This window comes from Coturnix japonica, chromosome 3 (assembly GCF_054131305.1).
Source record: "Coturnix japonica strain WE chromosome 3, WE-NBRP24, whole genome shotgun sequence".
Classification (NCBI taxonomy): Eukaryota; Metazoa; Chordata; class Aves; order Galliformes; family Phasianidae; genus Coturnix; species Coturnix japonica.
Genome location: NC_140665.1, coordinates 25,167,751 through 25,181,879, shown reverse-complemented (window position 1 = coordinate 25,181,879; position 14,129 = coordinate 25,167,751). Strand labels below are relative to the sequence as shown.

Below are 14,129 nucleotides of genomic sequence, written 5' to 3'. Positions count from 1 at the left end.
CTTTCAGATTTCAGAAGAGGTCTTGAAAAAGTGGATTCACCAGTTAATTTATTTTTGTGAAGATGAGCAGGAGACAGAGATGCTGCTAGCAGCTGCTGAAGTACTTAAGAGTGTAACATCATTACTTCTGATCAGTGAGCAGCTTGTTCTTGGTGAGTAATTTGAACATTCTGGATCTTTACCGATGAAACCTGGTAATATATGACTCAAAATGTTATTATGTACATATACGTGTACACCATTTGTACATAAACAGATCAAACAAGCTATTCTGAAAATTTTAAGAGAACGTACTAAACATTATTTACTTATTTAAACTATGAATGTATTTAAATACTGGTAGAAAAAGCTCACGTTTAAAGCTTCTTGCAGTAACTCTGCAGAGAGGAATGTGAGGTGCTATAATCTCCAAGTCACTGTGCATGTCTGCACAGATTTAGACTTCCTCTCTGACCCAGACCTTTCTGACATACTCTGTTGGTGATGTGGACATACTTTAGTTTAACACTGTAGCAAAATAAAGCTCTGTTGGCTGAATGTCGAAATTAAAGGGTTCAGTCGAGAAATGAGGAACAACATGTTCTACAACGAGAATGATTAGTAATTGGATCACATTATACTACAAGAGGTATAATGATTGGTTTTAGGTTAACATTAGACTGTCTATTTAGCTAACCAACCAATCAACAAAAAATCTTCATAGCCTTTTTCAACAATGACTGAGAAGCAAAGCTATGTGAAATTCTGTGGTCTGTTGTACAGAAGAGGTAGGATTTGTTTTCTTTTGTTTTCCTTTTAAAAACCCCAACCCATTTTTTGTTTCTTTTGTGAACACAGACTAAGGGGATTCTGTTACTAAGGGCCAGGAGATACCCTAAAAAACATTTATCTACCATAGTAAATAAAAGTTTCCAAGATGTTTAGTGGACAGCCATCTAAACTGACTCTTTGTTCTGAAATCAGACCCGGAGAAGAAAGATGGATAACTAATATGCTATACAACCTAGAACTTTCAGTCTGGAGTTGTTTACAGCTGTGTATTAGTCCTTCCAATAAGATCCCTTTGAAGTACATTCATTAGAGGAGGAAGGCCAGCACAAGACAGTATGGCGTGGATTGCCTCATTTCTCCTTAATATTGTTTAAGAGTTCAGAGAAAGTCTTTCTGGAAAATCCATATACAGACTTCCACCTCTCTGGCAGGCATGATAACAACTCATCTAGGTGGGAAAGCTGGCCATTGAATAGAGAATGGAATATCCTGCCCCAATTACGCCAGTATAAGATTATTGTGTATGTTGTGCTAGGAAAAGCAATATCTTTCTGAAATAATTATATTCTGTGCTAACCCCAAATAGAAAAGTTGTATGAAATACAGGAATACTTCTGCCTGTGAAGTTAAGCCTAAAGCAATTCATTTTGGCCAAGCAATGAAATATATTTAATTGTCTGGCTAGCCTTGTAATACGAATCTCTGATAGAACTGTTGATAATATGTTTGAAGCAAACCAGTGCAGCACTGAAGCGGGCACTTTGTTGTTCTCTGTGACTGCCAGAAAGTGATAGTATCTAATAACTGTCTGCCTCCAAAAGGGATGTTCCAGTGAATTCCTTTAATGAGAATGCGCAATGAGAGCTGAAAAGTCACTCCATCTTAATCATACGCCAGCAAACAGATGAGTACAGTCTTGTGATTTCTGCACTTCATCTAGTCATCCTTTGTTCCATGTTTCTTGTGGGTGATGGCATTTGTGGCCAGCACTATCAGCAGTATCTGAACAGAACTCGGTTTGGCAGCCCACAGGCAGATCGCAGTGTGCTAGTGAATCTCCAGCAACAAAACTTCTGCCAAGTAGGAATTATGTTCTCCTAGAAACTGTAGAAAATTCAGAGCACTCAAAGTTCGATACAGAGCTACCCATTCTTTGGACTGGATCTGGAATGGTGTGACCCACTGTTTTAAACTGAGTTGAGTCAACCACCTAAAATATGCAGGAAATACTTTTGATCATATTCCCAGTAGTCTTCCCACTGTATTGCTAATGCATTTATCATGTTCCTGTTTCAGTGTTTCAGTGAATTTGTTATGTTAAAATGTGCAGATAGAGCTCCATAATTTTTTTGAATGTGTGTAAGAAATGGAATCCTAATTTTTATCCGTGCATGTATGTATAGGTCTCTCTGATACCCTTGCAATGTGGAAATGTGAGGTTCTCCTGCTGCAGAATGAAGACTTGGTAGTAAGGGATGCAGCTGCTGAGGTTCTACAAGTGGCACAGGCTGAAAAAAAGAGCAGTAAAGGAACAGGTATGCTCAATTCTTTTCATTTTTAAGTAATACTGGACACTTGAGAGAATGAAGTATTTATCTCTTCATCATAAAATTCTTCCTAACTGTAAAATGATCTATGTATCCCTTCAGCGTGTACCATGGAAGAGAACAGTAAGTTGAGATTTGACACCCACCATGCTTTTATTGTTTTGTTTGCAGTGTTCTTGATGTGATTTGCAAATGGTTAAATGGATATGTAAAAAACATAACTGCAGTATTCAGCCTTATAGTTCATGCTGTTGATGGGTAAACTATAACATAAGGAGTAATGCTGAAAAGTCTTTAATACAAGCATTAGTTTAATACAGTGCAATGGAAGGTACTATTTGAAAACCAGGCTATTAAAATAGGCTGATCACACTGCAACAGGAATCTGAGAAAACCGTACTCAACTCATTGATTCATTATTAGACCTTGAAATCCATTTAGATAGAGATCAACAAAGACAATTCTCAGCACACCCACAACATGCTTTCAAGGACAAGGGCTCTTTGTCTGCATGCCCCAGTTTACTCAACCCTGTTAATTTTAAAATAGCCACAAAACTTGAGTAGGCTTAACTAATTAACGTGTTTTGCTTTGAGAGTCTTTGCTGAAGCATTCTCCCTTGTGTTGTGAATAAATAAGAATTTGCTACCAATCTGTTCTCGCTCTGGTGGTCCCTATGGGTTTGTGCTATTCAGTAATGCCTCCACCAGCTTGTCTGCAGTCAATACAGTGTAGTTAACCTGCTCCACATGAATTTCTGCTGGACTAGTGATACAGAATCTCTGTAGTTAAAACAAATACAGCAGGAAAAGTGTATGTTTTCTACTGCTGTAAATAGAAGTAGCTGTGAATGTGCTCAGGCAGCATACAGTTTTGAGCTGGCACTGTTCAGACACAGTGCTGTGCGGTAGGAGAAGTAAAAAGAAGGCATGTGTTAAAGACAGCTTTCTGTCTTTAACAGCCCTGTTAATTCCTGCAGCTCTCCTTCCATCTCTCTCGTCACAGCTCTGTCAATTTGTCTGGTCTGAGCTCCAGCTCTGTGGAGCATTTGGACACTGTGTGTCTCAGCCCCTAACACTGGTGTTTAGAGGCCATCCTCAAATCTCTTAAGATAGCACTTTCTCTGGAAATAAGACAGTCATGCTTTTTTTTTTCCCCCTGGTTTGTCCCTTTTTCCTTGTTGTATCCCTTTACCAGGGGCCATTCCTTTGTAGCATGATGAGCTGTTCAGGGCTCTGTCCTACTCATTAATATTAATATTATAGTCATATCAGTACTTGCTGATATAACTTACCACTTTGGTAAGTAGAAGAGGCCAAGATTGCAGAAGTAACATCCAAATTGTTTTTTAGTTCCAGTGTTCCAAATCAGGATAGGGACTCACTCTCTAAACTTATGTTTACCCCACTGGTTGTTCTAAGAATACAAGAATATGCATTTACCTTGAATAGCAAAGAACGCTGTTTTTGAAAACACAGCCCAGTTTCTTTCTTCCTCCATTTAACATTTTTTTAATTGTTTCTGGCTGTGAGCATTTTCTGTATTAAACTCCTTTATTTCTCTGTGCTTTGCTGTCTGCCTCTCAGGGTAGGAGTACACTGGCTTTCATTTGCAACTGGATAAAAATAAGCATTACCTTCAGTTGTTTGTTACTGTCTTTTATGCCCTTTGTTTACACGTGTATGTGTATGCAGTATGGTTGGGTTGTTGCTTTGGTTTGTTTTTTTACAGACATTTTGTGGGTCACCAGTGCTCTCCATCCTGGGAATTTCTAAATGACGTTCAAATAATTACATCTTTTTTCTCATACCTCATGCTATGGAAGTCTTTTCCTTGATCACAGCATAGATTCTAATGCACTAGAATTCATAAGAAGCCATAAAAGAGCTCTCTTTAAATCCTTCATTTCTTAAAAACTGCTGGATATCTTATGCAGACTGACTTCTTGTTTCCATTATGTGATGACAAATACATATTGTGGCACAGCAGTATTATCACAAGATCAGAATGAAAGATGACTCAAGAGATCAAAACAAAGTGTGGATGACTAGAATGCTATTTTTGTGCACTCTGTAATTGCTTCAGTTTCATTGCCATTAATACTAGTTAACATAAGAGAGTAAACAGTCTATTATAATTTCAGTTTTCTTTGTTCCTCAAACATCTTTCTGCCCAAGTAGATGTTATATTTCCAGAAAGACTGCACTGTTGTGAGTGTCACCTTTTCCTGCTGTTAATTTGCTGCACATAAAGCGGGAATACTGCTTACAAAGTCCAAGTGTTGGACTTGCCAGAGATGTTGGCACAAGTGTTATCACGTCTGCTCTCCACAAAACTCTCACCCGTGCATACTGCATGTAAAGCAGCTGGCCATAGCTGTCTACAGAAGAACTGAGTTGCCAGCTTAGGGAATAAACACCTTAAGTGTTTTATTTGTCTGAAATCCAAAGGAATCTCTGTTTGTAGCCTAATAACTCTGATTAAGCCTGCAGAATTGATAACTGGTACAAGCTAGTATTTGTTTTTCCTGCGGTAGAATATAACACAAAAGAGTATATGCAGCAGCTGGAGTGACTCTGAATTTTTACTCTGCTTCAGGAAGATGTGTGAAGCTGGACTATTTGCTATTAGTAGCAAACACAGTTTATTTGCATAGATTGTTAATATAACCGTTATAGGACATTCTTTCTTTGCCTACACGTTGCTAAATTACAGCATATGTGTAGCAATGTGACTGTTTCGTGTTGCATTTTCAGGTCATTTATAGGTAGTGAAACTGGAGGCAAATGGACCTTTCTATTAGCGTGGCTTCACTTCCTGTAACTGCCCCTATCTTGTGTAATTGTTTGAAGCATTACATGAGCTCCTGGAAGAGAATGTGAACTTGCTTGTTATTCTCTCATGGCTTTTAGTGAGGGCAAAAAAACCCCCTTTTCCTCAAATAATTGCATAATCCATGCAGCTTTGGATCGCTCAGATGATTACAGCAGTAACCTTGCAGAGTCTGAAACAGAGGGTAACAGATGTGATAAAAGAACTGTCAAAATTGCGACCCCTGTTTTTGAGTGAGTGGAGGAAAGCTCAGAAGATCAAACTGATACACAGCAGGTCTCCTGTGCTCTCTTTGCTCTGTCTTTCCCTCCCCCTGAAAGCTCCTACTGTTACTGGTAAAGTTCATGTTTTTAATTTATTTTATTCATTCAGATGAGCTTGATTTAATTTTTGTAATTAGGTAAAAACTAATGGGAGGGTGTGGGTTAGTGAGGTAGGCTGGCTGGCTGCAGTCATTTTCTGCACAGAGCAGGCTGAAGAGACTCCTATCTCACTTGAAATGAGAAAACCTTTTGTTTTGCTTGCTAAAAATAACTTATGAGGTAGTTAAGGTTTTACTAATAACTTGAACAATATAAATCCAATCTGTAACTCGAGGTATTGCATGTACACTTTGTTGTTGTTTCCCCATGCATTGAAGTGTAAACTTCTGTGGGATTGTTTTATTCCTCTTGGTATGAGGGAGGGTACAGGAAGTATTGTATTCAGTGTAAATGTAGAATAGCTGCTTTGAAATCTAATTAAATTAGTGACCCGTGGCAGTGTAAAGTCTAGACCTATTCACTAGCAGCATTGCTCATCCAGGAGGGTTACTCCTAACAAGAAAGAAGAAAAAGGAGTTCACTTTCACTGCTGATGATTGCTTTACTGAATATCCTGACAAATTCATTTGCTAGAACGAAAGTTGCATTCACCGGAGTTGTTTTGTTCAAAAGCACTTTCTAAAGCTATAAGATTGTCAGAAATGGAAAAACTTAGATAAACTGTCTTTTTCACTATTGCAGCCAATACAGTTTTCCTAACCAAATACATTTAGATAGCTTGACGCTTATGTTGGTAAATTACCAAGTTAACCTTATGTTGGGTTAAGACCTTAAGCATTGCCAGCATTAGCACCAATTTATCTGATTTGATTCATCTCAGGCAGCTTCAGAAGTGTGGATAAGCAATTACGCTTTCAGAGCTGAGTCAATTTTTGAATGTACCTCAGTGATGTAGAAGCCCAATAATCTAATCAAATATCATTTAGGCCTTTGGGAACCTCTTGCTGCATACAGGCACAGCAGAATAGTGACACAGCAACATGGCTTAGAGATGAGCAAGGCTGCTCTCTGCAAGCTGCTTTTTCAGCTAATTCTGATAATTGGATTGGGTCTACAGGTGACATAGAATATATTGCTGATTAACTTGCTGGCCAAAAATGCAGGGATATTGATTCTGATCCTTCTCTTCCATCTCACACACTTCAGAATGAAGCAGTACAAGATACTCGTACTCTTTTCTCAGGAGTTTCTGCATAAAAGGCAGTGCAAAACTCACTTTTATTACTGGCTGTTCCTTTCCATTTGACTTTTAACCTTCAGAAAGGTGATTAGTGAAAATGACAGATATGCTGTTGGGAAAGGGGCACTACTGGTTTGCACAGCAGATTTGGTTGAGATTCCTGTGGAAGTCATCATGTGACTTGTGCTCTCTGCTGGCCTCTAACCTCTCAGACTAAAGGTATGGAGGAGACTCACCTTTCAGTAACCTCTGTTTTGCCTATTGACTAGAGAGTATAAATGTGAGTTAAGGGGGAAGTTAAACTGTTCTCCTGGGAGGAGAGGAAAAAGTGATTTCATAGATTAAAGAATGAAATAGTTGCAAGGTAACTTAGAATTCTTTTTTAGTCTTTAGCATTTGGCTGAATAGAACCTCTCTGGCAATCATGCTGTCTTTGTGGCATGAAGAAAGGCAAAGCTGTTTGCTACTTCTGCTTATATTTACGTTTTCCCCACACATCATGAATACATAAGGTAAATTCAAATAAAACTTTCTTGACTGTGGAAAGTAATGAAGATGTGTTCTAAAAGTCTCACATTTATGTGTTTATTGAAGGTGAGATGTGTAAATAAGCCTTAAGTTGTCCTCTTCTAACTCTGCTTAAGAAAAGATCAGACTGTTTTACATTTGAAAGAGATTTTGGTCAGATTTATGTTCCTTTTTCCTATCCTTTAAAAATCTTCAGTGAACCTAGAGCTGTACAGGATTTCTCATATGTATGTGCCCTAAGAAGATCTTGTAAATCAGTTGAAAGATAAGAGATAATGTCAGCTGTGTGATGTTAATACCGTCCAATGGCCTGGCATTCATCATCAGCACCACAGGTGATATCAGCAAATCATGGGTGACCGACATGATCTCAAAACTTGTACCCAAGATGTCCTTTATGACTGATCTATGAAGTCTTCCAGGACAAGGGAACAAATTAAATCCATTCTCTAGTTGCTGGTGAAACATCTAGGAGTAAATGCTGTGCAGAACTCAGATGCTAAAAATACTGTTGTCATTTGTGGTATTCAGCTGCGTGATAAAAGCATCCCACATACTGCACAGGAAAATGTAAAGAAACACACTGTCCTTTCATTGCTGCCTCAAGCCCTTGTTGGCATTTGAAGAGTGTTTTATTTCTTAAAGTACCTGGAAACCTTGGTCATAGCAAAAGTCCGTCTCTTCTAATGAACCATGTAAAGGAGAAAGACTGACTGATGTGTTAGTCCTCATGCCAAACCTGGGGAGAGATCCACCACTTTGCTATATTTTTGTGTTGGCATTTGCCTCCCTAGAAAGGAAGAACAATGGGAGGAGAGTGGTGAAAAAAAAACGAGTTGGGTTACTCTGATCCTGGACAAAGATTAATGTGTAGGGTTCAACTTTTCTCATGCATTGGGTGACTTGCCCCGATGTTCAGGTTAGGCTAATAGACCTCTTTGTAAGCTGAGGCCCCGAACAATTCCCTTAATTGCATCTCTTAAAACCAGTTCTGGCAGCTGCCTGCCTTAAAGAAATAGATGGTAATTACCTGCACATAAACTAGGGAATTGCATGCATATGCTGCTTTGAGGATGTACTAACTGGAATCTGTGGTAGGATCATAGATGCTACATTTCCATTTCTTGTCTTAAGTAAGGGTTGTGCTTTTATTTTTTTCTCTGTTTAAATTCGCTAGAGATTGATGGAGGAGTTATGAAAAACATGAAATCAGAACTTGTCTGTAGAGAGCGCTGTGCTGAAGCGATCCAGTGCTCTTCCAGTTGCTATCCTGAAAACAAGACTTAATGCTGTGGAGGGGCATAGCTGCATGCAGAAGATGGAAACGTTTTCATTCTAAGTACATGATGTCAACCACTATTGTGCGGAAAGTAAAGAGCTTTCTACAGCTGGATCAATTTCAAGTCCTCCCATCTGCCCTAGGTAGGAAAAACCAGCATTCATAGTGTGCTTAATATCACATGTGAATTTTAAGCTACCTGGAGAGTCTTTTGTAAATTTGGAGTCTGATCACCGGATAGTTCTCCTAGTCAGATCTTGTGATGTGCCCACAGGGCTCTTGGGAAGTCTGCAGGAGTCTTCTGCATTGTCAGGGCCACTGATGAAAAACTGCTCCTGGTGTTAGTCAGAAGGCGCTGGTGTTCTTTGTGCTGGGGACAAGTGGAAGGAAGGCTAATGATTTATTTTTTTTCTTTTTCTGGGATCAGCTCCAGTGTCTGTTTTGCTTTGACAGTATTATTGATAAGTGCATTCTGGTAACCAGATGCACAACTATCCAAAAAGAACTAAACCTGCTATGAAAGAGGGATTGTTTGAGCTGAATGTCAGGACTTCAGTGGGAGGAGACCTTTAGCCAACTGGCCTTTGACAGTAGAGAAAACCCATTCCAGCAGAAGCAGAAGATGATGCGATGAAGCTCAGAAATGATCAAAAGCACAAAAAAGCTCATAGTGAAGCAGAGTTGTTCATGTTGCAGAACAAGATGAAACTGCCTAAATGATACGTACTTTATGAAGGTTGTTTTTGGTGTCTATGTAATAGTCTACATTAAAAGAAATACTTCCTGCTACCTCAATGGAAAGTGTGAAGTACTGGCAGCAGTTTGCAGTGTTATAATCAAATGCAGTGTAGGACTGTGTATTCACAGACACTATAAGGTGGTGAAAGCTCTTCGGCTATGTTAGATGAAGCATGCTGAGGACAGGAGGAAAGGTCAAACAGCTGTGTGTGTATTCCTGGAATACACTGAAAGGGGTTCAAACAAGGGAGGTGGAGGGGGTGCTGCTGGGAACTATGAGAACACTCTGCACTGGGAAGTGCACTAGACATTACTGAAAAGTACCACAGACTGTGCAAGGTAACATCACAGCTAATGTACCAACATTGTCTGTAATTGTAGGATTCTAAGTAGAGTAAGGTTCACAGAGAGGGACATGCTCCTTCAAACACTGAACATTCAGGCTTCTACTTGAGGGCAGTACCTCTGGCCACATCTATTTTTCTCCTGTGCTTTTAAAAGTAAATACTTCTTCGTGCATATATAAGATTCATTTAAATCACAGCAAACTAATAGATGGTAAATATCTGTGGTAGTTGGTGACTACCTGATGACTGTGATGACCTTACATCTAAGAAGTTTGTTCCAGAAAGCAAAATGACACGTGGTAGAGATTATGAAATATTTACTGTGGCTAGAAGCTATAATTTGGTGTTTTTTACATCTACTGTAATAGTTCTAAGAAGGACACAATTACAGGTCAGTTGCAAGATGAAAGAATTGAGGTTTACAAGTGTAAATGAATTCATCTGGCCTCTGTGCTAGAATAAATTTAGTCTTGTTCCAGAAGCAGATTTGACCTGTGGCCTAGTTGTATCATAATGTTATACTCATAGGTATATTCAGAATCTTTAACATTTCTTTTATAGCTGACATTCCAGTTATATACCATAAATAGTCTCCTATTTTTACAAAAATCACTGGAAGATATGATTGAGAAGTAAGTGAAGTCTTTCAGGTTGTGTTTGTAATTGTTTCCTGCCTTAATAGTGACTCTTGAATGATTGTAGGTAGTGTAATTGTGTGTAGATATTTTCTGTGGGTGCAGAGGAAAAGTAGGCAGAAAAGGCTAGAAAATTGGCTTAAAACTCTTTGGAAGTTACCTTTGGCTTCATGGACCCAGAGCTCATTGTGTTGTCTGCTTTTGCAAGAAATGCTATGTAAAAACAAATTGTATTACCCGCCCTGTGCTGACTAGTCCTTACAGCTAAGTCATGAAGCGTTGTGGTTTGGGGGTTTGTTGTTTCCTGTAGCTGGTGTTCTACGCTGCTAATTCTGGGCACTTGAAGAATCAACACAAATGTTTAGCTTCTTCCTTTCTAGAATTTTGAAATGTGATCTTAGCATATTTATTTAGAGACAGGATAGAGGTTCCCTGACAAATAAAGATTGCTGGATTTAGCCTATAATCTGTATAACATTTTGCTACAGTGTTCAGTGTTCCTACCAAGATTGGAATGTATTATTGAATAAGTTGGAATATGGAAGTGTGTAATTTTTTGTTCATTCGTTAGCTGACACAGGTGAAAGCTGGAGCAAATGGGGTGCAAGCACTAAAAGATCTATAACTTGCAACTGCCTCTGTCCTCCTTAGACTGCTTGAGACAGAGAAGGTCACGTGAAGAAAAGCAGCACAAATAGATACGGCCCGGCATCTGTGGTATTTTTGGTGTGTTAAACACCACCTTCACAGTGCATTTGAGAACGGCATTCTGGAAGTTCTGATGTGAAAGATCAGTGAGAGGATTGGCTAGGTGTATCTGTGATAGCACTGCGCTTTGCAAAGGCTGACATGGGATTACAACTGAAAGAATATGATGGGCTGGAGAGCTTGCAAAATTTTACAAGTTTTCAATGAATTGAAAAGCCCAGCTCAGTACTGTAGGCATGTGGTTTGTAAACTCTTCATACTTAGACTAAACATATAGTACTTCAGTTTGAATATTCATCTGTATTACATATAGAAGATACGTGCTGAGAAGTGTACATCTAATACTATAGCAAGTAGTCCATTATTTCTTTGTAAATACATTACTCATAGAAAACTCCACTTGGCAGCTGTGAGAGTGAAGGTCTCTGTCTTTCAGCAGCAGAGGTAACAGAGATAACAACAGAGCTATCTGTCGTTCTGCCCTTTGCATCAAACTTGACTGAAAGATAACTCCTCTGAAAGAATGAAGCTGATAGCCTGTGTGTAGCCCTGTGCAAAACACATCTGCTGCAAAGCCCCCATTCCAGGGCATGCACGTATGGTACTTTTTTATTTGTTTTGTTTATTTTATTTTAATGTCATTTTCCACTGAGAGGGATTTCACCAAGGAGGAGGGGATTATACATTTCTGCAAGAAAATTTTTGTACACAGTATGTGTATATGTGCGTGGGAGTGAGCTGAGGACCACAAATGCCATTGCAGACTAACCTAAACCACTAACTTCTTTTCACGTAAGTCAGCACTCGGCATTTTTAATGACCAAGATAGAACCTACTTGTGCCAGGGCCAAACAGCACCAGAGAATGAAAGTTGTTTTCATTGTATCACCATTTCCCTGAGCTGTAGACTTCCTACTGATTTGGTTGCTTTAATTAGCAGTGGAGTGGGGGTGAAGGGACACAGCAGGCCCTTACTTCAAAACCTAAGATGTATAAAAGTCGATTTCTTTTCTTCTGTAATCAGTTCCAAGTGAGCTCTTAAAAGAGGAACTTGGAACTGGCTTGGCTGAACAAACTGATTTCTCATGCATGAGAAAGTCAAGTTAGACTTCTTTGGGAAGCCTAGAAATTTATATTTCAAGAATTAGACTTTTTGTAACGGGCTTTTGATTGTTAGATTTCAAGCAATACTGTTGAAATCATTTTGAGGAGCATAATGATTTATGGTAGATGCTTACAGTACCAGTGTCATGCCACTTTCGTATGTTTTTAATTTCACCCCTTTGCATGGTCTGTGCTGTGTTAATGATCACCTTGTCATGCTAGCAGTGGAAAAGGTTTTTATAAATAATTCCCACTGGTAAGATGAAAGTGTTAACAGAAATACTTCAGTGAAGGCCTTGATTAACTTCGCTTGATCACAGTGGAGGTTAGACTTACAATATCTTATTACCAAGACTAATAAAACCCATTCATTTTTTCATGTTCTATGCTAATTACTTTTTTACTTTCCCTTGTGCAGATGCGCACAAGCTTATTTATGTTTGTATTGAAGACAGCAATTACACTGCTTAGGTTTTTCCTTGATATACTCACTCTTATAAATTCACACCCAAACAAAACCTTCTTTCCCTAATTCCAGAGTCTGTGCACTGTAATACTAGAACTTCAGGTTTGTGGATTGTAAACTTAGGCTCTTAAACATGTACTTTTTAAAATGTTGGATTTTTTTTTGTTCATTTGGTGTTTGTTGTTATTTTTCAATTACCAGATGAATCTGTTGTGAGCAGAGAAATGGTTTCTTAGGCTATATCCCAAAGCATAGAGGACTTGATTGGAGCCAGTGACTTCAAGCTCCTCTAATGTGAGGTTGGTGCAGACCCTGGAGTGCAAATAAAACAGGATGTAAGGAGATCCTGGAGATAAGGGATCTCAGGGTGAAATAGCACTTAAAAGCATAAACTGAATCCTGTGCTGGTCTGCAGAACACTGTAGTGGTTTCAGTTCAAACTCCCAGAAGTAGCAAAGACGATATTTGCAGCTCTTGCTCATTAGCTGCCTTGCTTTGCATTGTGTTGTAACTTTTGCAATGATTATCTTTGTGGAAGGTTGTCACAAAGTAAAGGTATATTCTGCAAACCAGAGCATTTGGCATGATTCTCACAAGTAATAGTGAAGGCTGTGCCATCCATGGCAAGCTGTAGCAGGATATGGACTTCCCTGAAGGAAATTCATTTTAAACATGTGGACTGAAAAATTAGATGTTAAAGACATAACTGTCTGTTACGTACATATGTCAGTGCGGTGTTTAACTGCAAATGGCGTTATTTATTCAAGGAAAAGAAAAGTTCCTTGAGCAGTGAAATGAAGGGAGCTTGTGTTTTGGGTTTTTTTTCTCATGGATTTGTTTAGCATGTATTTTCTCATGTCTGATCACTGAGGTTTCAACTTCTGCTAAGTGGGACAATCACAGGGTCTCTTTTCTCTACGCAGCTGCCTAGTTGGACAGAAACAAGACATAATATTTTGGATTCCCTTGCCCTTTTTGTCTGACTGGGTTGAAACTGCACAGCTCATTCAGAAGTTGTGGTGGGAAACCACGTATACAGAAGCATGCCTGCTGATTTCCTTATTATTATTAGTATTTTAAAGGAACAAAAATCCCTTTGATGTTGTTTACTCTTGCAGATTGTCAATGTGATTGGATAAAATATAGCAGTGCTGTTATTGTTTCTGTGCACTGAGCGCTCTCTTCATCTGCACCTGCCCTCTGACTTCATCCTCCCAGTTTCTCTCACCTTTTCAATAGACCTTCCATTGGCTTCCGTAAGCTTAGCAGCCTATTGCTTTTCTGACTCCATCTCCTCTTTAAAATTTGTCTTGTAAATTAAATGCATTGTGCATGAACTGTGTATTTTTATGAGCGAGCCTGTTGTTAGGGTTACCTGACATTGCTCATTATAAAGTCGTGTTTTTCAGATACTTACATTAGTTCTTAATTCTCGGTATTGAGATTTTCCATAGTGCAAAGATTTTTTTCTTACTACCGTAGATGAAAATCTATATATGAATCTAAGTTAGGGAATCGTGCCTTCCGTATGCAGGTTACAAAAAGAAATGGATGGAGGTCTTTTCTTTTGAATGCTGTAACATATTATATTTATGCAAGACACTTTGATAAAATATGTGCAAGTATTGCTGAGAAAATAAGACCATGAAATGTTTCAGTAGGGACTTCAAG

The 14,129-nt window shown here is 38.8% G+C and overlaps 1 protein-coding gene across 6 annotated transcripts in view; it reads left to right on the top strand.

Annotated features, from left to right (window-relative positions):
- Positions 1-14,129, top strand: part of THADA (THADA armadillo repeat containing) — a 147,614-nt gene that overhangs the window by 121,322 nt on the left and 12,163 nt on the right. For 5 of the 6 annotated variants that reach the window (XR_014944581.1, XM_015857461.3, XM_015857459.3 and 2 more), the window contains 2 exons: positions 8-152; positions 2,175-2,306. Coding sequence is in view for 4 of the 6 variants with exons in the window: in XM_015857461.3 (XP_015712947.2) it covers positions 8-152; positions 2,175-2,306 (277 nt within the window). In the remaining 2 variants the exon portion in view is untranslated. Of the gene's footprint in view, positions 1-7; positions 153-2,174; positions 2,307-8,358; positions 8,604-14,129 lie in introns of all 6 variants that reach the window. The other variant, XR_014944580.1, reaches the window with a different exon arrangement.